This window comes from Cnephaeus nilssonii (genome assembly GCF_951640355.1).
Source record: "Cnephaeus nilssonii genome assembly, chromosome: 1".
Taxonomy (NCBI): domain Eukaryota; kingdom Metazoa; phylum Chordata; class Mammalia; order Chiroptera; family Vespertilionidae; genus Cnephaeus; species Cnephaeus nilssonii.
This window is the reverse complement of record NC_137072.1, coordinates 88,551,620-88,575,999: the sequence shown is the minus strand read 5'-3', so window position 1 is coordinate 88,575,999 and position 24,380 is coordinate 88,551,620. Positions and strand designations below refer to the sequence as shown.

The 24,380-nt window shown below is 41.3% G+C and overlaps 1 protein-coding gene across 1 annotated transcript; it reads left to right on the top strand.

Annotated features, from left to right (window-relative positions):
- The first annotated feature begins 910 nt into the window (after positions 1–910).
- On the top strand, positions 911–21,148 carry NIPAL1 (NIPA like domain containing 1). Its single transcript, XM_079770601.1, has 6 exons — positions 911–1,044; positions 10,658–10,924; positions 12,700–12,756; positions 15,381–15,471; positions 16,968–17,128; positions 17,649–21,148. Exons 1-6 carry the CDS (start codon positions 999–1,001, stop codon positions 18,257–18,259), a joined length of 1,233 nt encoding a protein of 410 aa, XP_079626727.1. The 5' UTR covers positions 911–998; the 3' UTR covers positions 18,260–21,148.
- Positions 21,149–24,380: the final 3,232 nt, after the last annotated feature.

Sequence of the window (24,380 nt, the reverse complement as noted above, 5' to 3'; positions counted from 1 at the left end):
CAAGGTGAGCAGCCAGCCTTTCCTTCGGTGAATTCCAGAGCACAAGGGCCTGTGATGAGGGCTCCCGCAGGAATGGTAATCATTTCACGTTGCATCAGGACCTGCTACGCAGCCTTCCACTGACTACTTGGTTGACCCAACCTCACTTTTTAGCGCTGATCCCGCATCTGTAAACTAGGGGTTGCTAGGTTGTGACACATACTGAGTTCATACATATAAAGTGCCTACACATGCCTGGCAAAGTCAGAATATCACACATGCGAACTATTACTATTTTGTAGGAACCAGCCGTTTCCGTTTGAGCACTGCCTTTCCTTTAGGGTTTATTGCAGATAACTCTATGACCAAGAAAAAGGCGGGTCGAGGGGCGCAAGTTCGAAGTCGAAGGAGCGCGGGAGACGCTGATAGTAGCACAGAAGGGCGCAGCCTGTGTCCAAAGCGCCCAGGTCAAACTTTGGCATGGCCCTCAGAGCAGAATCCCAGCGGCCAGCAACTTCCCTGCAGAGCCGCTCACGTAGGACGGAGCGCGCTCAGAATCCTGCAGCAGGAGGCATTTCCACCCGGGCGAGCCAGAAGGGGGCCCCCCCGCACAGCCTGTCCAGGTACCCCACGAATTCCCCGAGGGTTGGCTCGGCGGCCTCCACGCTCGGAGAGACGCCTCCGCCCTGCGAGGTGTGCCCGTGCTTCTCTCGGCCCCGCTCCGGCGGGCGACCGGAGGCGCAGTCAGCGATTCCGCGCGTCACACCAGCGACTGGGAGACGCCGCCGCCGCCGCCTTCCCCCCGAGAACCACCCTCCAACCTGGCAGGTCGGGGGCGGGACTCGCCCGCAGGCCCCACCCAGCCGCCCCCATTGGCGGAGGCCTCCCAGGGGGCGGGGTCAGCGCACTTGGGTCTGAGCCCGCGCAGCTCTGCGGGAGCCCGGGGTCCAGGCGGTGGAGGAGAAGCCCAGGTGGGTGAGCAGCGAGCGCCTGCGCCCGGGAAGCCCTGCCTGGGGGCGATGGGGGGAGAGGTGAGGCTGCCGCCCGGAGAGCCCTGCCGAGAAGGTGAGTGTGTGCCCCGAGCCGGGGGACCTGGCATCTGGGTGGCGAGGAGATCGAATGGGCGGTCCCGGGTCCTTGCAGAGGCGAGGAAGGGACGCACCGACTCCTGATGCATTCATCGGGCAGGTATTCATTCAGTCGCCCAGCCAGCGCCCAGCCAGGCAACAGCTGCCTATTGGTGCCTACAACGTGCCAGCCTCGGTGGGAAAGCCCGAGTGGGTCGAACCAGACCGACGTGGCTCCCACCCCGGTCCGGAAGGGAGATCCCTGTACAGGACAGTAGGCTGAGTCTTGGGACGGAGAGATTCAGGATGCTGCGGGAAGACTTCCAAGTCTCCTCTGAGAAAGACTCTGAGTCACTTCCAGAGTCCTCGGTCGACATCGTCCAGCGGCCAGAGGGCGTGCCCGGGGACCGGAGTCCTGCGTGGCGCCCTGGGCAGGCGCCCTGGTCCGCGGGGGAGCGCGCTGGACCCGCCCGGACCGCCCACGTCTCTCTCACTTGGAGATGAGAAGTCCCCGGTCCCGCTAGTCTCCCGTCTGACTCGTTGTGCGGTCACTTCTCGGCTGCGTTCAGCGAGAGCCCAGCGGGAGAGGAGAAGAGAACGGGGCACAGTCGTGCGTAGGTCTCACTGCTTGCTGGGCTGGAGCTTCAGCCCCCACCCGACCCCCAGGTATTTACAACACCCGCAGGCTTTCTGCAGTCACAAAGGCACGTCACAGCCCCGAACCGGGACGGAAATTGGGGGGGGGGGGTGTGGGGGTGTGGGTGCGACAGGAAGAATGTGTACCAGCTGAAGATTACGACGGTTTTCACATAAAGGCAGTTTTTCATTTATCTGATGAGAATATAAATAGACAGGACAGTGAGGGGCCTGACAAGAACTACGTAGTCCAATATAGCTAATCCATTATATCTAATCCCATCAATATAGTCCCATATACCGTATTTTCCGGCGTATAAGACGACTTTTTAACCCAGGAAAATCTTATACGCCCAGTCGTCTTATACGCCGGAAAATACGGTATATACCTTTCCCAAAGTTGCTGGCAACTTCCCCGGTTTTCTCTCCTCTGGGTCCCTCCAACTTATTCCTTGATTTGGAGAGGCTTGTTGTTGTTGTTGTTTGCTTGTTTGTTTGTTTTTAAGGCAGTGAACTAGTCGAAAGTCAAAACCATGGTGAGAGCGAGAAAAGGGACACCAAGAAAGAGAAAATGCCTGAACCGTTCACAAACGCTTCAAAAGCTGAGATTTTTGGAAGCGGTAACCAAGGCAGCTGGATGTAGATTTCCTAGATAGTCAGACTGTGTGACCTTTATCAAAATAATGCCTAAACCAGTAAGTTAGATGGCCACTAACCCTTCCACCCTTGTTTACCCAAGGATCTGTGCGGAGGAGGGTGTGTGAGCTACACCAGCTTGTTTGAACTTCCTGATGTTTTTCCTGCTTCGCTAATACATTTAGTTCCAAGAAGAAATATCTAAGCTCGGCGCTTAATGCCTGTGGTTAATCGTGGTAACCGGTGTGTGGGAGACTGGTGGGAAAGATTCGGAATCCGCATTGTCGGTAGTGGTGGGAAGGGATTAGACTTGGGCACCAGACTGTCTTCTCAGCTATGATTTAAGCCTCCTTGCGTCTTTCTTCGTCTAAAACTTGGGAATAATTCCTACAGTTTACAGTTGTGAGGATTAGAAGCAGGTGGGGTTACACAGGAAGCCTGACAAGGAGTAAAGTCTCAATTTGAACAAGTCCCATGTCCCAGGCATCTGCCTAGGGCTAGTACAGAGGGATTTGCAAGATAGTCTGGTCTAGACTTTAGGGCCAGGTCCCTGCTCCCATGCAGCTAACTGTCTATTGACAGATACTATGCAAGAAACAAACGACTGAAAAAGGACAAGAGTGGTGAGTGTCATGGATAATGTAATGAGAAACTTGGGATGGTCGGACTGGGTACACAGGGAAGACTCCTTAGAGAAAGAAACATGTGCACTGAGACCCAAATGACAAGGAGTCCATCATGAGACCTGAGGATAGAGCAATCCGGGTGTACTCCCACGCAGAGAGTTAACCCCGTAGTGTGGTTTTTACTTTTAACACTATAGATGCTTTAAAAGGCCTTCTAATCCAAAATTATCTCAAAAAATAAATTTAAACACGTATGAAGGTTTTTTTAAAAAATTCAGGATTTTTACATTATGTCACCTATCTTACAGATTTTAATTTGACTCCAGTAGAGCTTTATTAACATGAAAGTATGACATGATGAAAATAGAATGTAAGAAATACACCCATCACCTGTGAAGCACCAACTGCACGAAGACTTTGTGCTAGGCCAGTGGTCGGCAAACTCATTAGTCAACAGAGCCAAATATCAACAAGTACAACGGTTGAAATTTCTTTGGAGAGCCAAATTTTTTAAACTTAAACTACTTCTAACGCCACTTCTTCAAAATGGACTCGCCCGGGCCGTGGTATTTTGTGGAAGAGCCACACTCCAGGGGCCAAAGAGCCGCATGTGGCTGGCGAGCCGCAGTTTGCCGACCACGGTGCTAGGGGACACCAAGGTCAGCAAGCCTGGGCTGTAAGGAAGACGGGGCATCTTCCTGAGAATTCGGACCTGGTTTGGCGGTAGGGAGGGTTGGAGATGGAGAGGGGCCCAGTGGTTTTCAAAGTGTTCTTTGAGTGAGCCACCTTCCCAGGGTGCAGCCAATCAGAAGAGTGACTGACAAATGACAGGTGGTATTTAGAACTGATGCAGCCTGTCTTGGTGGTTTTGAGAGGAGAAAATTCAGGAACTGCGCACTTCTTTAAGAACTGGCTGTATCTCTCATGTACTGATTAGCATGTGTCCCATTTTCATGTATATAATCTTTTTTTCCCCCATGTATATAATCTTAAATTTTCGAAACAGGTTAACATAAAAATATATCAGTTTACCCTCACACATGTTAAATTCTGTGAGTTTTATTAGGTAACCATTATATCCTTTTTCAGATACAGAAACCAAGGCCCAGAGGATTGAATAAGGTTTCATAATTAGTGATCAAACTAAGCATGAAATTATTTGGGCCTTTATTTTTTCTGTAGGAGCCCATCTCCAGTCTCTGGCCTCTTGGTTCAATGGTATACAGTATAATGATTCTGAGATTTTACTCTTTAAAAACATCCATATCTTAAACATTTTTCAAAATTCCACCAGATGAACACAACCTGTATTGTCAGGACACGCTGTATTTTCGGTGTAAAATATAGTGGCTTATATGTTGAACTAAAACAGACTTCCTTCCGATTTTTACTAGAAGTTTAATTTTTTTGCACAAGTTGTTGTCCCAGCCTTCCACAGATTTTCTAAGTGGTGAAAGTTAAAAGTGCTTAAAGGTAGTAAAAATTTCCCACTAAAGTTTGTTGAGAAAACCATAGGCCATTAATTGCTTAGTTTAATATTTAATATGAACTGTATCAAGGTTTGAAAACCTTGATATAAATGCATCCTTATTGCAATATTAGTCCCTAGTTTCTTTTCCTGCATCTTCATTCATTAATCATTTATTAACTTTATGGGAATTTTATCTTAACAATTTAGTGACTTTAGTAATATACAGATTGTAAAGTGAAAACAATAGTTTATGTAGGAAATCTGTTAGTTAATTATTGGAATTCTTGGCTTCCAAACACACTGATGGTGGGAAGATACAGGTTTTTAACTTAAAAAAAAAATCAATAGTATCTTTTCAATTTTATTTTGGTCAATTGAAATAATGGGCTTCTTCCGCATCCTATCAGAGTTGATATGTAGTCTACTATGACTTGATTTCCGAATTTACTCAAAATTATTACTCATTCTATTCTGCTCCCCTTACTCCTGTTCTTTGTTCTCTCACTAAAATCATCAGCTCTGTGAGAACAGAAACCTGTTTACCTGCCTTGTTGATCACTATCTCACAGGTTCCTAGAACAGGGCACGGCACACAGGAAGTGCCGGTAAGAATTCCCTACGTGTTGAATAAATGAATACCTAACATATGTTTGTGTGGTAGGTGTTCAACAACTATTTTGTTGAATGAATTAATGAAAAAGCTTTACGGATATACAATACTATTATATATAAAACCATAACTGAACTGTAAGAAGTTTGTTTGGAAGGATTAAGTAGGGTGATAGGATGGAACTTAACTGAGAAGTTCCTTTAGATTGGAAAGTCCGAGAAGGTCTCTCTAAGGAGATAGCTCCTCAGCCAGCTACTACTTCACTACTCAGGCTAAGTAAGGGTTACTTAAAAGTTTTAACGTGAGAAGGAACTTAGCCTAAGAAAGGAACAGAGGAAAAAAAATAGTAGGGAATGAGATTGCAGAGGTAGCAGGAGGCAGGATTCTGTAGACCCTTGTAAAGTGGTGGGAATTTTGGATATTTTTTCTGAATGAGGAGGGAAGCCATTATAGAATTTGGGAAGGAGAAATGACAACATCGGACCTACTTATTTAAAGGCTCCTTCCACCTGATCTTGTCCTCTGCTGTCCTTCAACCTAATCTCTCAGCCCAGCCAGCCTGTCTGATTGCAGTCCCTCCTACCCATCAAGCAAACTCCTCCCTCAAGAGTTTTGCATTTACACTTAGCAGAGAGGTTTTCCATTTAATGTTGTTTTTTTAAAAAGTATTTCTTTATGCTGCTTTTACTGCTTTCCATGGCACTCAACATATTATGTAGTTATTAGTTCATTTGTCTATCTTATTTCCCCCTCATTAGAATGACTATAAGAGAGCAGGAATGTTCTTTTGTTCACTGTTGTATCCCCAGCTTCTAGAAAATGCCTGACAGATAATAGACACTCAATAAAAATCTTATCTGCAGAATAAATGTAGGGACACCAAGAAATTTCATTCATTCTTTACTTTGCTAATCAGAATAGGTAGGTGTGTCAGTCAGCTATTGCTACATAACACACATCCCAAAACTCAGTGGCTAAAATAACAATCATACAGGGTGAGGCAAAAGTAGGTTTACAGTTGTTCATATGGAAAACAGTACAATAATTAATAAATAATAATACAATAACAAACTCTATTTTCCATACTCACAACGGTAAATCTGCTTTGCCTCACCCTGTAGATTCTTGCTTATGTGTCCGTAGTTAAGCTGATAGTTGACTAATGTAGACTGGATTCAGCTGGGTGTCTCTGCATCAGGCTACATGTCCATCTGGATTTGTCTCCTTGTGGTATTGCCAGAGGAACTAGGACCATTCCATGGTATCACAGAAAATGCATTTGAGGAATGCACACACAGGAAGATTTGAGGTCTAGTGGCAAGATTTACTTGAGGGAAAACAAAGAACTGCCCCCAGGTACACGGTGCCCGATGCCTCACCCATGACCAGGTGGCTCCGCTCCATCTCACTGCAGAAGTGCAGCCTCTGGGGCCACAGCCACACACTTGACCCCACCAAGCCCAGGAGGAGCAGGACCCAGAGCTGCAGTACATGAGCCCAGCACAGCTTCTGTCCCCCTCTGGCTCGCAGTTGGTGCTGCATTGATATCTCTCTCTCTCTCTCTCTCTCTCTCTCTCTCTCTATCTCTCTCTTACTTTAGAAACATTAGTTATAGCTACTTGGTCTTGGTTTGGGCAGTTACAGGATTTTGGCAAGTCACTTAATAGCCTGGCATTAGTTTCTTTAAAATGCCTTCCAACTACAAGTGACTGTGAGTTTAGAGCTGGTCCTTTGGCAACATTTATGCTACCAGGATCATCAATAAATTATTCTGGGAACAAAGATAGCTTATGGTCAAACCACCAAATTATAGAAGGCATCTTCAGAATCAAGTCAAATGCCCTCATTTTAGAGATAAAGAAACTGAAGCTAAGAGTGATTGATTACTCAACTTGCCCATAATTACAGATAGTAATAGAGCTTAAGGGAAAAGGCATATGTTCCTATAGGAAATGTAATATTGTTTTTAAATTATTAAATTGTGTGTGTGTGAGTATATATATAATATATAGAAAATATATATTATATAATATATATATATAATATATAGAAGATATATATTAAGTTGAACCATATGAAACTGCTATTTTGTAGCATCAACAATTGTCATATATCAAGTACATATGTTTCAACATAATTGAGAAATTATCAGTACTGTTTGTAAAATCAAAAACAGTGCAAATTACCCAGATGTTCACCAACAATAAAACAAAAATTAATTGTGAGAAAGTCATACAGTGGGATCCTATAGAACAGTGGGGAAATAACAAACCCTACAGCCACATGCATCTACATCAATAAATCTCAAAAAGAGCAAGTTACCAGAGAATACATACAGAATGATTATATTTTATATGTGCAACAATAGGCAAAACTAAATTTATTATTTGAAGATATAATCTCACAGGGAAAACTTTTTAAGCAAAGGAGAATCAGCATGGTCGTTACCTCTGAGGGGTACTGTTTTATTTCTTAAATTGGGTGGTTGATTCATTAGTGTCTATTGAATTGTTTTTCTTTATAACTGACACATATTTTCTAAATATTAATTACTTAATATTTAGAAAACTAAGTAATAACAACATCAAAGAACTAATGTATGCTCCCTGCTGGCAGGAGTATAAATCGGTACAGTCACTTTAGAGGGCTATTGACAATGTCTATTGAAATGAAAAATAATGAATGTAATAGATTTTCTCTTTCTATGTCAAATAAAATTTGGATGAAATTCCCCGTATAATTACTTTGCTCACACACATCTTAAAAAGCCAACTCTGATTTGGAGATTTTTGTGATTCCTCTGGAGGAACACTCCAAAGTTCCTGCCCACACATCCTGTTTTACCCTTCTCTCCCCTGCTGCTCTCCACTCCACACCCACCATCTCACCATCCACTCCCTCACTCCCTCCTTCAGTCACATCTGCTGCAGCCTCTCTCCTTAACATACACCCAAAACACAAAATAAATTAAGTTCTAAGGTCAGTAACTAGACAAGATTTTTATTATTTGGCCTGCCATAAAACATGCAGCATTAATGCCTGCCACTTACAATGAGAACTTACAAAATGCAACAAAGATTATTTGCTCTCCCTTATCACCCTCTGTCCCCACACCCCCTAAAATGTCGGAAACATTTTGCTGTGTCAACAGCTTAAAAAGAATATTGTTTCACTGGAATGAGGTCCACCCACACTGTTTTCAGAGATGAAGTTTTGGAATGGTTATGTTTCTACACAGTAAGTGACAGTAATGTAGCCATGGAATCTACTAGAAAGTCAATTACATGTTTTCTCGTGAATTAAACCAATTGAAATTCTTACTATTAAAAATTACTTTCCATTCTTGGGGTTTAAAGGAAATGAACAGTGCCCAGAACAGGTCTAGTTTGTCTGAAAATTTACTGCAGTTTTTAGTAAGACAACCTGACTGAAAATTTGCCAATGATATAGAATATCCTTGAAGTAATATAATTTTCCTCAGAATATAAGTTTTGTCTCAGAATTTATACTCTATCTCTGAATCAAAGTTGATTCATCTTCAAGTTGCAGAAATAAATGAAATAATAATCATGCAAATCTTAAATTCACATTTTTTTACCTTTTTCTAGACATAAACTTTTTGGTTGCTTCATAATTTTATATGTGATAAAATTCAGATGTCTTTATAATGTTTGACAGGGAGGCATCCATCCAATTATTAAAGTTTTGTTGGTAAGACATTGTTTGATCAAACTGATTTTGTTGTTTTGTTTTAGTTTGTTATGCATTCTTAAGATTTTTGAGACATAAAACTGATGTTTTTATTCAATTCTAAAATTGTTACTTGATTAATTTTTCTTTGCCTTTTTTTATTTAGGGTAATTCAAATGAGAAAATATGACTTTATAATGAAAAAAAAGTTGAGAAGACAGTAAAAAAATCTAATCATTATGTCACCTGTTGACAGCTTTTCAAGTGGAGAACAGATTACAAAAAGTTTGCAATATAGTGTAAAATGTTTTCATTTATTGTTTTAGTGTTTAGCCTTAAAATTCCAAGGTACTTATATAATGAAATGTGGAAGCCAAACTGAAACATATAGTTTTTTTCTGGGCAGCATGGAAAAGTGATTTCTTTCCTGGGTTCTTGTTCAGGTGGATTTGAAGAATGAAACCACGGACAAAAGGTGGTATATGAAAAGGTGGAAATTTATTGGGAACAAGTACAGACTCCCATGTGGAGAGGGGGTCCCAATAGGGGTAGTCCATTAAGCCCTATTTCCTAAGGCTTATAAAGGCTGCAGTTCTTTGTCTTTTGATGCTCCCTTCTTATTGGTCACTATAGCAGCTTCCAAGCTCAAACCCTACGTGGGGACCCTCTTTTTCTCTCCCCGCTTCAGTGGAAGAATTCTCTGTACCTTGTGAAAATCTGTTTTCCTCTTTCTCCCTTTTGTTTCTCCACTCCCTGTGGCTTTCCCCTTATCTTCTGTGAATGGGTGTCTTCCCCTCCCCTTATTCTGTGGCGCCTTCTGTTCTTTGTGAATTTATGACTTTTGCCAGTTTCAAGTTCCCAACCATTTGTGCCTCCCCCCCCCCCCCATGGGCCCCCTAATTCCTAAGACTTCCTAAATTTGGCTATTTTACCCCTAAAAACTTCTTTCAATAATAATGGGTTGTGTTCAGTAACTTTACATGGTTATTCGAATCCCATCTATATATATAAAAGCCTATGCAACCATTAAGGCGGAACGACCAGAACAACTGGTTGCTATGATGTGCACTGAGCAGGCAGGCAGGTGAGCGGTTAGAGGCGAGCAGGCAGGCAGGCAGACGAGCGGTTAGGACGAGCGGTCCTGGATTGCAAGAGGGATGTCCGACTACCAAATTAGGTCTGATCCCTGTGGATCAGGCCTAAACCGGCAGTAAGACATCCCCTGAGGGGTCCTGGATTGCAAGAGGCACAGGCCGGACTGAGGGACACATTTCCCTGCCCCCGTGCATGAATTTTTTGCACCAGGCCTCTAATTCTGAAGTAAAGCCTAAAGATGATGAAATCATTTTTCTCTTAGATTCTATTTTATTTAGGGGAAGGTGGGTTAGTGGGCCTGAAAAATCATTCCCTTCAGGGAATGTGGTACAGAAATGCACAATTCATACCCCATCAAATGCGTTAAATTCTTGTAAGGTGGTGATTTCTGGACCAATGGGTTGCTGTTCCCTTTCCCTACATTCAGGTGTCACAGACACTGCTTTCCAGGAGACAGATTGACACTGAGAAGGAGAGAAGTGGATGTGGAGGGGCGGGGAGGGGGAAACTGTGATGAATTTCTGGAGCAGGTTACTGTTTTTCTAGAACAAAGAGCCAACTATTGCCAAAAGTTTCCAATTTATAAGAGGAATCCAGACTTTGATGCACAATCTCTCATATTTAAATGATAAAAACTAAACAAATTTATATGTTTTTTAAGAACCGGTGTCCGCCAAATCAAGCATGTGCATGGGCCTAAGGACCACCTTCTGGGCACTTCCCTTCATGCAATAGAAAATGGAGTTTCAGTGCTGTCCACTCAAGTTTCTCTTTCCTGCAGAAGCGGAGTACACACGAATGCATCTCCCTCTTGTTTGTTGACATTTTCTTCTTTCCTTTTTTCCAGGCTATGTGCTGTCTTTGGTCTGTCCAAACTCCTCCCAGGCTTGGTGTGAGATCACAAACGTGTCACAGCTGCTGGCTTCTCCTGTCCTCTACAGGGACCTGAATTCCAGCCTAACCAACTTGAGCATTTCTGCAAATGTAGAAAACAAATACAGTCTTTATGTGGGCCTGGTCCTGGCAGTAAGTTCCAGTATTTTTATTGGCTCCAGCTTCATATTGAAAAAGAAGGGCCTTTTGCAACTGGCCAACAAGGGCGTTACTAGAGCTGGTAAGAAACGGATGCAACTAATGAATTCAAGTTGCTAACTGCAGAAATAACCCTACTGTAACATCATCATACTGCTGTCTACTCATTGTAGCTTCTATCTCCATTGGTTGCAGTTCTTTTCTCAGCCATTTCCAGGATTGAACCAGCTGTGTCTCCTTTAGGGAAAGTCTGAAATTCTTGTTTCTAGAGGTTTGGAGTGTACTACAGGTTCTTCTTTTCATAGCTTTATTCTGCAGTTTCAGGAGTCAAAGTCAGATCCTGCGCTCGGGATAAAATCTAACATCTTCCCACAGACTCTGACTTCCTGCATGAATTGGCCCTTGCTACCTCCCCAGCTTCATCTTCTGCTATTCTCCCAGTCACCTACTTTTCTCTTGGAATATACCAAGTTCTTTCCCACCTCAAGTCTTTCCCCTCAGCCTGGAACTCTTTTCTCCCTGCCCTTCATTTGACTGACTCCTCCTTGAGATCTCAGCTTAAATACATCACCCCAGAAGGCCTTCCTTGACCACTCTCCCTGGGCAGGTCTCCCACACCAGCCTGCTCTGTCCTTGCACTAATGGTCTCCTTCATTGTACCTAGAATAACTTGTCCTTGTACGTTTATTGTTTATTTACTTGTTGTCAATGGGTTTACTTATTTATTAATAGTAGAGTCACAAGAACAGGAGCCTTCCCTAGCATAGTGTTTGCCACCCAATAAATATTTGTTAAATCAAATGGATAGCCATAGAATTAGGTTGCTAATAATACTGACATTTCACATGCTAAATAGTTCTGCTTGACTATCCTTCATTAACCATGAATTTTGTATTCATTCTTATCAAGAATAATATTATAACAGAGCTAAATATTATTCTAAGGTTCATATGGAAAAATAAATAACTATAAATTGTGCAAACAAGTTTATAAAAGCGTACTATTGGGGGGAGATTTACACCACCAGAAAATAGAACATGTGATAGTGCTATATTAATTTAAAAAGACAAAACAATAAAAGATAATTAGAAATGTCTAAGGGGACCCAAGTACATACAACAATTTAATGTATGATTTTTTTTAAAGTGGCATGTTGAGCCACTAGAGAAAGGATGTATTATTCAATCAAAAGTATTGAGACAATTGGCAAAAATTAGAGGAGGAAAATATAAAAGTTCTACTCTATACCATTCATCAAAATAAATAATACATAGTTTAGAGTTAAATTAAAAAAAAAAACACCTAAAAGAAGGCCTTTCTAAGCATAGAGATAAAGGAAGAAACTATTCTATATAAAGGAAGAGATGATCTGTATTGAAAAAAATAAATCTATATGGCAACACCTTTAACTAAACACCTGAACTAAAAAGAAAATGACTTGGGTAAAATATTTCAAAATATAATAGAAAGTGTTAGAGAATCTTTGGAAATGGCCCCATAACTAGGCTAAAAGACTAAGTATACTGACATGGCCTTAATCTTGCCTTTTCCAACCATATTCCAGTACCTAGAAGTCAATTCTCCAAACCTTCCTTCACGTTAGAACTTAATTTTGCTCAGCCAGTGTGGCTCAGTGGTTGAGCATTGACCTATGAACCAGGAGGTAACGGTTTGATTCCTAGTCAGGGCACATGCAGGCTCGATCACCAAAAAGGATTGTGCTGAACAATGATTCTCTCTCATCATTGATGTTTCTATCTCTCCCTCTCCCTTTCTGAAATCAATAAAAATATTTTAAATATATTTTAAAAATATTTTTTTAAAAGAACTTACTTTTCATTTTTATTATTTTCCTAGGTCAAGGTGGACATTCTTACCTCAAGGAATGGCTCTGGTGGGCAGGATTACTCTCAAGTAAGTCCTTAATGCTGAGAATAGTGTTTGCTTGCAAAATGATAAATAGATTACATGGAATTATTTAAAATTGATTGATTTAACTGCCTGGTAAGGATGACATTTAAGTCTAGCAAGTATAACATATTGCCTTATATATAAAATAAGTCATATTTATTTAGAATTTATTTTTACCCTTCTTCCCCACTCCCATGTTCTCAATACTGTCTTGGAATGCAAAGGGAAAAGTTAACATGTAAAGTATTATATTTTATCATGGACTTCTCTTTCTCTTATTCTGTTCTCCATAACAATTGAAGAGAATGCTTTCCCCCCACATTTTCCCAGTGCTGAATTAAAATTGGGGACTATTCTAGCTGCATGTTTTCTAAGGAATGGGTACATTTTCCTGGCCAGGACCAAAACATGGATAAATTCAAGTCCCCTCTGGCTGCTTAGCAACTAAACAAATAGAGCAGCGATTTTCACCTGGTGTGCCACAAGAATTTTATTTTATTTTATTTTATTTTTATTTTTTAATATATTTTATTGATTTTTTTTACAGAGAGGAAGGGAGAGAGATAGAGTTAGAAACATCGATGAGAGAGAAACATCGATCAGCTGCCTCCTGCACACCCCACACTGGGGATATGCCTGCAACAAAGGTACATGCCCTTGACCAGAATCGAACCCGGGACCCTTCAGTCCGTAGGCCGACGCTCTATCCACTGAGCCAAACCGGTTTTGGCCACAAGAATTTTTAAAACATGCAGTACCTGACTATTTAGTCAGGGGTGCTAACCTCCTTTCCCTTAGATTGTCAAATAAATAAAAAAAATGACAACAGCCAACACAACAATAGCCATTTGGTGTGAATGAATCAAAATTATACCTATTTTCTCTGTCAGATGGGCAAAAAAATGTATATGTTTTTGTGTGCTGAAGAATTTTAGCAATTAGTGTATGTGTGCCGTGAGGTGAAGAAGGTGGAAAATCACTGAAAGAGAGAGATGGAGCTTGTCGGCACTCCCCGCCCTCCTAAACGTGCTCTGAGGAGTAGATGGGACTCTGTAGCATCTGCAAGCTCTTTCTAAACGCCAAGCTGATGTCCAAATAGAAGGCATTTGCCTCCTTCGGGCCCCTCTGCAGATTTCTACCTCCCTCCTAATGCCTCTGAACTTCCTTAAACCCCAAACCTAAGACTTGCAAAGAAAGGGCCTAAATACATTGTAGTCTCACACCAGTTGCTAGTCATCTACATCTGTAGCCAGGAACCTTAAAACTTCCATTTATTTTCCTGTACTGTGGCAGTATCTGTGAGATCCTGTTATAAGAAAGAATTGGAATACTTTTAACCCTTTGCACTCGCTTGCTTTTTTCTCAATTCCTTTATTCTACTCGGGATTTAATTTTTTAAATACCCCAGATTTTACAAAGCGCAGCAGTAGAATAAAAAACTGGAGTTTCTTTTCATACAAACTTATTTATTTGGATTTTTTTATATTTCAAATTATTGATACATTCAAAGAGTAATTTTAATCTCGACATCCAAGTGCAAAAGGTTAACAAATGGCAGAATCTAAAAAGATGATGAATAAAAATAAATTTGTACAGCCCTTTATCTTCTTGAAAAGTCATCTATAAAGATAAAAATATAAAGTATTCAAGAAAGCTTAAGATTCTAAGAAAACTGCCATTGCCCTTCTTATGAGAGGAGTCTCCTAATTATTTCTGTTTGTCTTATGATGTTTTCCTAAAGCTAAGTACTCCTGTACATTTGGCTGGGGGCGCGGGGCTGGAGTATAGCAGCCAGAGGAGAAAAGAAAAAGTATGCTGGTGTCTTTCATCTGTTCCAGAACTTTCTCTACAATAAGTTTATTTTGCATAGCTGGCCAGCGTGAAATACTACATTCCGTGGGCAAGTGTTTAGGTGTTCAGTTGTGACCCATGAGGATAATTTGGCCCCAAATAGAGGACCCAGCTCTTAAAGGAGTTTTCTCTCACTCTAGAAGCGATTTGCATCACAGTAGCTCCTGGAAGTTTAGAGTTCCTCAGCTAAGAAAAGGATTGCTGGAGCACATTATTAGGACTTTAAAACGGGTGCTTGGATCTCCCTGAGCTACTAAGATAGTGTTACATTCTTGTAGGTCATCTGCAATTCAGAGAAGCCTGGCTGCACGGGCCTGTGGTGGGCATGTCTGGCTGTCCCCTGCCTAGGCAGTAGATCTCTACTGGGCATTCCAATTTTAGGAGTTGTTTTATTGTTAATTTGCATTAACAGTAAGTATTCTTGAGCAAACAGAATCATTCTCTGCTTACTCCAAAGCCACCTCTACTAGATTTCATCAGTGACCATGTATGTTTCTGGTACTGAAATAACTAAAACCTTTATTGAAAGTCATTTAAAATGTGTTTCCATCACCACCTTTTGTGTTAGTTGAGCTTGTATGACCAGGTAATTATGGTTTATCTGCATCCCTACTACCAATCTTCCCCCTCCCTCCCTAAAAAGAGTTCATGATTCCTTTTTGTTCAACTTATGAGTGTCTTTGGGATCATAGTCCACAGCTTTGCATCTGTCATTTGTTTTTCTCTCCTGACAAGTAAGTCCGTCTTTTATATTAATTCTGCTGCTTGCTTTCCAGTGGGAGCAGGGGAGGCTGCAAACTTTGCAGCTTACGCTTTTGCACCTGCCACGCTGGTCACGCCACTGGGCGCGCTGAGTGTTCTCATCAGGTACGTGAGCCATGAAGAGCGTGGCTTCTGTAGGGATTTTAAAACTATGATAAGCTTAACCCACAAGAAATATATTGCTAAGCATGTCGCAAAACAAAATCCAGAAATCACAAAAGTAATTTGGGAAGACTACACAATAAAGTGTGGGAGAAATAGGAAATAGATTACCTTATTGTGTTTTAGAAAACCTATGAGAGTGAGCTTGGTTTGCTGCTAACAAAGTAATTGTGTGTTATGTTTGTGACGATTCAACGAAGCAGATTTTTTTTTTCTCTCTCACCTGAACAAATTGCCACAGCCCTTTTAATCCTCTCTGTTGTCATAGTGGTTAATGACCATTGCAATTAGAGGACTTTTAAGAAGCATAGTGTTTGGGTTCAATTTCAACTCTCGCTAAAAGTCTTGCATCTACTACTGGATACTTCTGTTTGGAGGTCTCTTTGTTTCTTTTAGTGCTGGGAACAGGAAAAATTTCCCGTTCATAGAATGGGGATCTAATCCTTCTGAGTTAGTCTTTCTTATGATCCCAAATGAATGTGTTCAATGAGCCCATGAACTCTTATTTTCTAGCTAAGCAACTATTTTGTTTGTTTTCTTTTTCTTTTCCTTTTATCTCCATTCATTATCAATCTCTGGTAGAAAGGTTATGACTAGGCCTACTCACTTCTTTCCACCTTCTTTGTGGGATTGTTTTGAGAATTCAGTGAGTCAATACACATAAAGCACTAGAACACTGTCTATACTATGAATGACAGCTATGTTTTTGCTGAGGCTGAAGACCTCACAAGTGACCACAGCAGGGCGACTCTTAGAAAACACCTGATAATTGACCAGTCTTGTGTGCAAATGGGTACTGGTAATATCCTGATGGGAATGCCAGGGCATCAGGGGAAGGAGGCTGGTGTGCAGGAGCCACAGCATACCTACTGGTGAAGCAGCAGGATGGCACCGTCTGGTGTCCATGGTGGTGCTAACCTGGAACTACCTGAAACCATGGCAACCAAAGTAGTGGGAACATTGGGTAGGTGAAAGTATCAGGGCAGGAGCAGCTGGTAAGGAGATATTTCAATATTTTGACAACCCATATGATTGTACTTATGTGTTCTAGCTAAATATCAGTCCTGAGCAGAGTAAATCTTTAAGCATATATCTTTCTTTGAAGTTTTCATGAACATGTGTATTCTAAGTGTATCATGCCAATAAGATGGAAAAGGTGGAAAAATTGAAAATGAATTGAGTGGGCCCTTTTTAGAAGGTCATGGGAAGTTTAGAGGGGTATAGAATGTCTGTTTTAATTCTTAGATATAAAAGCAATTAAGCAGATATGACAGACCATCATTTCTGTGTTTTAAAACTAATCAGGGTTTTCAGTGTCCCGTAGCACATTCAGATCAGTTGATTGGGATACAGTGGCTTGTGCCACAGTGTGACTTCTGAACTGCTATGGAATCAAAAGATAATTGAATAAGAGTGATTTATTTTTCTTCTCCCAACAGTGCAATATTATCTTCCTATTTTTTAAATGAGCACTTGAACATTCATGGGAAAATAGGCTGCATATTAAGTATATTGGGGTCAACTGTGATGGTTATCCATGCCCCACAAGAAGAGGAAGTCGCTTCTTTGCATGAAATGGAAATGAAATTGAGAGACCCAGGTCTGTGCTTCAACCAAAAGAAACACTCAAATTCTGCTCCACTTTCTCTCTTCATCAAATAAATTTGTAATAATATTGTAATAGGCTTCCTACAATCCAAGTCGTGCATTGAGAGACACAGTTAAGTGTCACTGAGTATTACAAGTCTTCTGAAAAGGTGACACAGCTTACTTTTGCGTCCATGCTTTCCCTCTACACAATGAAACGAAGACATGGGGAGAGGAGAGGCTAAAGACTTATGCTCCAACCCAAATCTGGCCACTCCTCTAAAAATAAAAAGTCAATCAGACAATATCTTCCATGCCTCACAGTATTTTCTGTGAGATTCAAATGACATGTTTGGGAAAGTCCACTGTAAAATATAAAGAGCTATGCAGTCAAGTGTTGTTGTTTTTTCATTTAATCTCACTTCTCTTTCTAAAACACCTGTGCTTCTAAACTCCTGACTAATAATACTTCACAAACATGACATGATCTCCTGAGCATTTTCTGAAGTCTGATTCTTTTCTCTTCCTAACAGGATTCATTTCCTTTGCTGTGATCATTATCATCATCGCCTTGGTGCTGATTTTGATCGTGGCTCCCAAGAAAGGACAGACCAACATCTTAGTCTACATTTCAATCTGCTCGTTGATCGGAGCATTTTCAGTTTCTTCTGTGAAGGGTCTGGGAATTGCCATTAAAGAACTATTGGAATGGAAGCCAGTTTACAAGAATCCCCTGGTCTTTGTTTTGCTGGCTGTACTTGTGCTTTCAGTGACGACACAGATTAACTATCTCAACAAGGCCCTAGACACCTTTAACACATCTCTGGTGACTCCCATTTACTATGTGTTCTTTACGTCCATGGTAGTGACGTGCTCCGCCATCTTGTTCCAAGAATGGTATGGCATGAAAGCTGGAGATATCATCGGGACCCTGAGTGGGTTCTTCACCATTATCAATGGCATCTTCCTTCTACATGCTTTTAAAAACACGGACATCACCTGGAGTGACCTGACATCCACCACTCAGAGAGAAGCCCTCTCTCTGAATGGCAATGAGGACAAGTATGTCTTACTAGAGAATATAGAATGTTCAACCTCGGGATATGAGGATGACATTACCTTGTTTAGCAGGACTCGTGAATGATCAAAGTCTCTACAAACACTGAGCTTGAACCATTAAGAGACACTTGAAGAGGAGAAGCAATGCCTGCAGAACTAGTAGGAAAGCTGACATGTTTAAGGTTCTAACTAGTAATTTAGATGTAAGGCCAAATAAAAAAAAAAAGCCTTCATTTTGGCCATCATCTTTGAAAAATCAAGATTTTGATCATCCTCCAGGAGACTTCTGTTGTTTCTCATTTCTGCAAACTTGAAATCTCTTTCTTCTGGTCACAGTATATTTGGCCTGACCAGGTGGCTCTTCATTTCATTGGCTGCTAGTCTTGGTTTCATAGTAATTAATAGATAACTTAACTGTGTGCTGATAAGCAGAGTATCAGTCATTCTCTGATGAGTCATAGTTTCAAATTATTGAAACTGAGATGTGAGATCATTGATGCTTTCCCTCCCCTTCCAACTTCATTTAGCTAAACTGGATGGTAGCTGAAGGGTAGAATGTTAAAGAGAATAATTGGCCTGCTCTGGAAATCTGCTCCTGGTGTGTTAGAATGCAAAGAAATATGTGTCCATGCAGAGCTACAGATTGTAATTGTAATTTATTGACATATCATAGAAGCTTATTACCAAATAAAAAGGGGAGAATGGAGGAGGGAAATATTTTATACTTTAAGTAAAGGAAACACTTTTTTTCCCCCCAAATGTTTAATTCCCAAAGGGTGGGTTTTCCACAAACTATTTGGAAACAACTAAAAGAATCTTTGTGAAAAACCTGAATGAGTTATAATAATCATCGTCTTGAAATTTAGCACTTTCCAGCTTATTAAGGAAATTATAATTAGTTACAAACCTTTTTGAAAATATACATATCCTACCACAGTAAGTGGTAGATTGTCTCTTTCTGTTGAATCTCACCCTGACCATGTTTTCTGTATATTTTATCTATAAGTGTTTTGGAAGAATAAGAAGGGCGGTTACTTTCCTAGAAAACAAAATATTAAGACCTCAGGAACTACTACCAGAAAATACATTTTATGTATTGAAACTTACCTGAAGTGTTCCTGTCTCCAAGTGCATAGCAGGAATAACACTTTTCATGGTCTTTAATGTTTATGGACTGATTTCTGATCACTCATTGATTTAATAGAAAAGGAGAAATTAGCTGCCTTCTGAACTTACTTCTCTCAAAACAAAACAAAAATCCTAACCCCCAAAAACTGACATTCAAAAAACAAAAACCCTTCTGGTTGACTGCATTTATCTGTTCTAACATCAAAGGTCTGTGATTTTGTTTGTTTGCAATCTAGCTCATGTCTACCCTGGATAATAATAGTCAATTCTGTTATTCAGAATTCTGTTAAACTGACTTTAGCACTTCATCAGTTCTACTGAACTATCACTGATTTCACAGTGACAACCTGAGGTGACTGCCAAGTCCTAAAGTACTGTTATCATCTCTTCAGCAGTTTAGTGTGGAGTGCAACTCAGTGTGTTCTAGGTTTCTGAAAACTGATAATCCATGGAAGATACATGGGTTGATACCTCAGGTCAAATATGCGTTTACTGTGTTGACTGCTGTTTCACTGTAATTGTATATCAGATATATAAGCTATGAACACAAATTTGTAGAAAAAGGTAGTGTTTGAAAAATGTAGACATTCTTTAAATTTTTTTTTCTATTGAAAACTTGATTGGTTTATCCTTCTTGGTGAGGAAATTAATGGCATCCACACTGAGGCTGTGAATTTCAGTGTCAGATGTTTCTTAAATGTCAGCTGTTACAAAGCTTTGCCCTTGGTGTATTGTGTTCAGGTTGAAGGTTCTTGGAACACAAGAACAATTTGTACCCTGGGTTGGAAAATAAACTGGTGTTGACATATATGCCCGCGAGAAAGACTGAGAAAAATTTAACAAGTTGAAATACGTTGAGAAACAGTGAAGTATTTCAAATACTCTAAAAATACCTGGTGGACTTTTTCAATATGCATTGAAAAACTAAAATGTTATTGCAAACCTTAAATTCAGAATAAATTTCTCCAAATAGGGATATATTGTCTGAGGAGGAATAAAATGCTGGATCCCCATTTTCAGACTAACCATGTTAGTCTTAACTGGAAGTTTCGTGTATGTATATATTTAAAATATACACTTTCTTCATCTCATATAGATGATATCTGAAGGTTTATTATGTGAATATCTGCACTTGTGTCATTAAGGATTACAAAGTTGTCCTCACACAGCCATATTGAAAGCTTTTCCTAATTCTGTAAACATAATAGTTTCATTTTACTTTTGGTCTTGTAATTTTATTCTTAGGTCAATGGTTAATGATTTTATTTTTAGTTCAGATTGCAAAATATTCGTAAAATCGTTTAGCTTTAGCAACATAAAATTAACACCATTATTTTAAGGGTACTAAATTAAATACATGGAAAGCACCCTACATCATGTCTGTTAGAAGAGGCAATTAGTAAAATTTAATTCTCTTTGAATCAATATCTTAATTCTTACAGTCTTATTACTAGATAGGTAAGGACCATTCATTGCCAGTTTGCATACATTCTTCATCTTTTCTCAGTGTGTGTCACAGTAGCTCATTGTAAGTAATTCAAGTGAAAATGAATTCCATCATTATACTATCTCAACACAAACCGAAACAAAAGGATTCCAACAGAAATATTTTATTTTTCTTAATAAAACTAATAAAACTGAACTAACTGCAACCTTCACATTCCAACCAAACTTTGTGGAAAAGTAATTTATATGAATGTATGTGAAATGTTCTCAGATATTTTGAATGAACTCTGTGGTCATGAAGTTTTCTATTTTTCAAATGTTTATAAATACTGTTCATTTTTAAAAGTTTACAAATTTTAAATTAATATTTCTGTATATTTTTCATTTTCAATAAAATAATGTGGTTTAATTATGCTTGTTGCAGTTCAGTTTTTAGTGTATTGAAGTTAAGTTTATGTAATGGCAAAATTATCCCCATTTAGTTTGGGGTTATAAGAGAAAGTTTCAAGGTTTTTTTAAAAAAATCTGTACTTAGGTTAATTTTGTTTTGTCATTTCCCTTGAAATTCACACCTGTTTTTTAGAAATGGCTCTCCACAAACCATCTTCCATATAACGGACTCGTCACTGGAACAAAAGGTAGGAGACGCTATCTCACCTTCCAGTAATTGCATTGAATAAGATAGGAGTTCAAAGCAGTCAGTATAATGAAATCTCCTCTCAGTCCAGAGATTTATAAGAAGGCGAAGAAAGCATTATAAAAATATTTGGTAGTATTGCATTACATCAAAGTTTACATTTACAAACCCTACACAAATTGCCTCTAGCCCCTGTGTAACTAAAACTTCACTTCATGTAGAGACCACATCACCATGACTTGATCGATTCTTCCTAATTTGATTAGGATTCGTGTTTGAGAACAACTCCCTCAGTTGTGTAGGGTAGAAAAGGCTTGTTTCTTACCTGTGTCCCATGCCCCCTCTTTCCTGCCATTTTATAAATAATACTAGAGGCCCGGTGCACAAAATTGGTGCACAGGGGGGCGGGGGTCCCCTCAGCCCAGCCTCACCCTCTCCAATCTGGGACCCCTCGGGGGATGTCTGAGGATCGGGCCTAAACCAGCAGTCAAACATCCCTCTCACAATCCGGGACCACTGGCTCCTAACTGCTCACCTGCCTGCCTGCCTGATTACCCCTAACTGCCCCCCCTGCTGGCCTGATCACCCCCAACTGCCCCCCTGCTGACCTGGTCACCCCCAACTGCCCCCCCCCCCCTGCCAGCCTGGTCACCAATCACTTACCCCCTCTGCTGGCCTGGTCACCCCCAACTGCCCCTCCCCTCCCCCCGTGGGCCTGGTCGCCCCACACAGCCTGCTATTCAGTCGTTTGGTTGCCCCTCACTAGCCCCCCTGCCAGCCTGGTCGCCCCATGCAGACTGTTGTTTGGTCATTTGGTTGCCCCTCACTAACCCCCCTGCTGGCCTAGTCGCCCCACGCATCCTGCTGCTCAGTCGTTTCGTTGTCCCTCACTAACCCCTAACCGGCCTAGTCACCCCATGCAGCCTGTTCGGTCGTCCGTTTGGTTGCGATGGTCGCTTAGGCTTTTGTTATTATAGATACAATTCCCTAAATCACATAGTTACCTAGGGCCAGAATGAGAACCAAAATCCAAGTGTCCCAACACCCCGGACTACTCAATCCATGGAACGTAGGCCTGTCTAAGGAGGGCACATCTATCCCAGCAGAGTTAGAACAAACTGACTATCGCAAGCAAGTTGTTTGCATAGACAAACATTTCAGCACCCTGGCTGCAGGGTACAGGAAGCCACAGGTGAGCTTAAGTTACAAAGAGTCTTAAATTGTATAACAAAGAGCAACATATTCTTCCCAACTGAAAGCTTTGATTGGTTGCGCGCGCGCGCGCGCACACACACACACACACACACACACACACACGCACACAGTTTTTTGAGAGAGCTGACTACCTGAGCCACCCTTTTTCCACTTCAGTTACAAATCATGAAGTCCTTTCTTCTTGAGGGAAAACTGAATCTCTAGAAACACCATTATTGTAGGCGAAAACCTTTGAGTTAGAAGGCATTTTAGTTTTTGGGTTTTTTTTTAATACTCACCGAGGATATTTTTCCATTGGTTTTTAGAGAGAGGGAAAGAGAGAGGGAAAGACAGAGAGAAACATACATGCGAGAAAAGCACATCGATTGGTTGCCTCCTGCTCGAGCCCAACCAGGGCCCAGGCCGGGGAAGAGCCTGCAACCAAGGTACGTGCCCTTGACCCGAATCGAACTCAGGACCCTTCGGTCCACAGGCCGATGCTCTATCCACTGAGCCAAACAGGCTAGGGCGGTATTTTAGTTTTTATATGTATAGCTTCCCTGTGGCTGGTGGGCTGAGGGGGGTAGGAATCTTTGCAGGCCTAGCTCTACCTACCGGCCTCAGGAGCTTGTCCAACCCTCGGGAGACAGGCCTCACACCAGTTCACTGCATTGGTGTACTCCTAAGACCACGTGGCCCTTCCTTCCACCCCATTCTGTGTAGCCCCAGCCACTACTGGACTGGGGGGAGCGGGGGGAAGAGGCAGATGGGCAGGGTTAGTAGTGGAGATAAAGAAGCCATGCTCTGAGTGCCATGTTCCTACAATCCCCTCCCACTTTCTGCCTTCTATGATCCAGCCAGTAACTCCTGACCACAAGTAAACAGCATGCAACTCAAACTTGGCCCAAAAGCTTGAAGACTGCTTTGTGAATGCCTTCCATAGGAACTCACTGACCATGGAAACCAAATACAGAGTCCTGATTGTTTAGTTTCCGCTGAGAAAACCTCTAGCTCTCCCCTAGAATAAATCTTGGGTAATGATATGTGACTCCTTGAGTTAATTGTGCCCAACAAACATCCAGAAAATAAACTCAAAGATATCCCGAAACCTCAGGCCCATTAAACAGATTGTTCCATCGACCACGAATGAGCAAAATAGCCCTTCGGCTCAGGTCTCCATCTCTCAATTAGAGTTTGCCTTTGTTTTCACTGTTAACATTTCAACATATTTCTAGAAGAGTTTTATTTTATTTTTTTAAAATATATTTTATTGATTTTTTACAGAGAGGAATAGAGAGTTAGAAACATCGATGAGAGAGAAACGTCAATCAGCTGCCTCCTGCACACCGCCCACTGGGGATGTGCCCGCAACCAAGGTACATGCCCTGGACTGGAATCGAACCTGGGACCCTTGAGTCCACAGGCCGACGCTCTATCCACTGAGCCAAACTAGCCAGGGCTAGAAGAGTTTTAAATAAAATACCCTATATAATAAAAGCCTAATATGCTAAGTGTTTGGTCATCTGGTCATCCGGTCATCTGGTCAGTCAATCAAAGCGTAATATGCTAATGACATGCTAAGGCAGCTCAACCACTTGCTTTGATGTTCACTGACCACCGGGGCTGAATGCAGGAGCTGCCCCTGATGGTCAGTGCGCTCCCACCAGGGGAGCACCGCTTAGCCAGAAGCCAGGCTTACGGCTGGCAAGCACAGCTGCAGTGACGGGAGCTTCTCCTGCCTCCGTGGCAGAGCTAAGGATGTCCAACTTAGGGGAACGGGCCTAAGCCATCAGCCGGACAT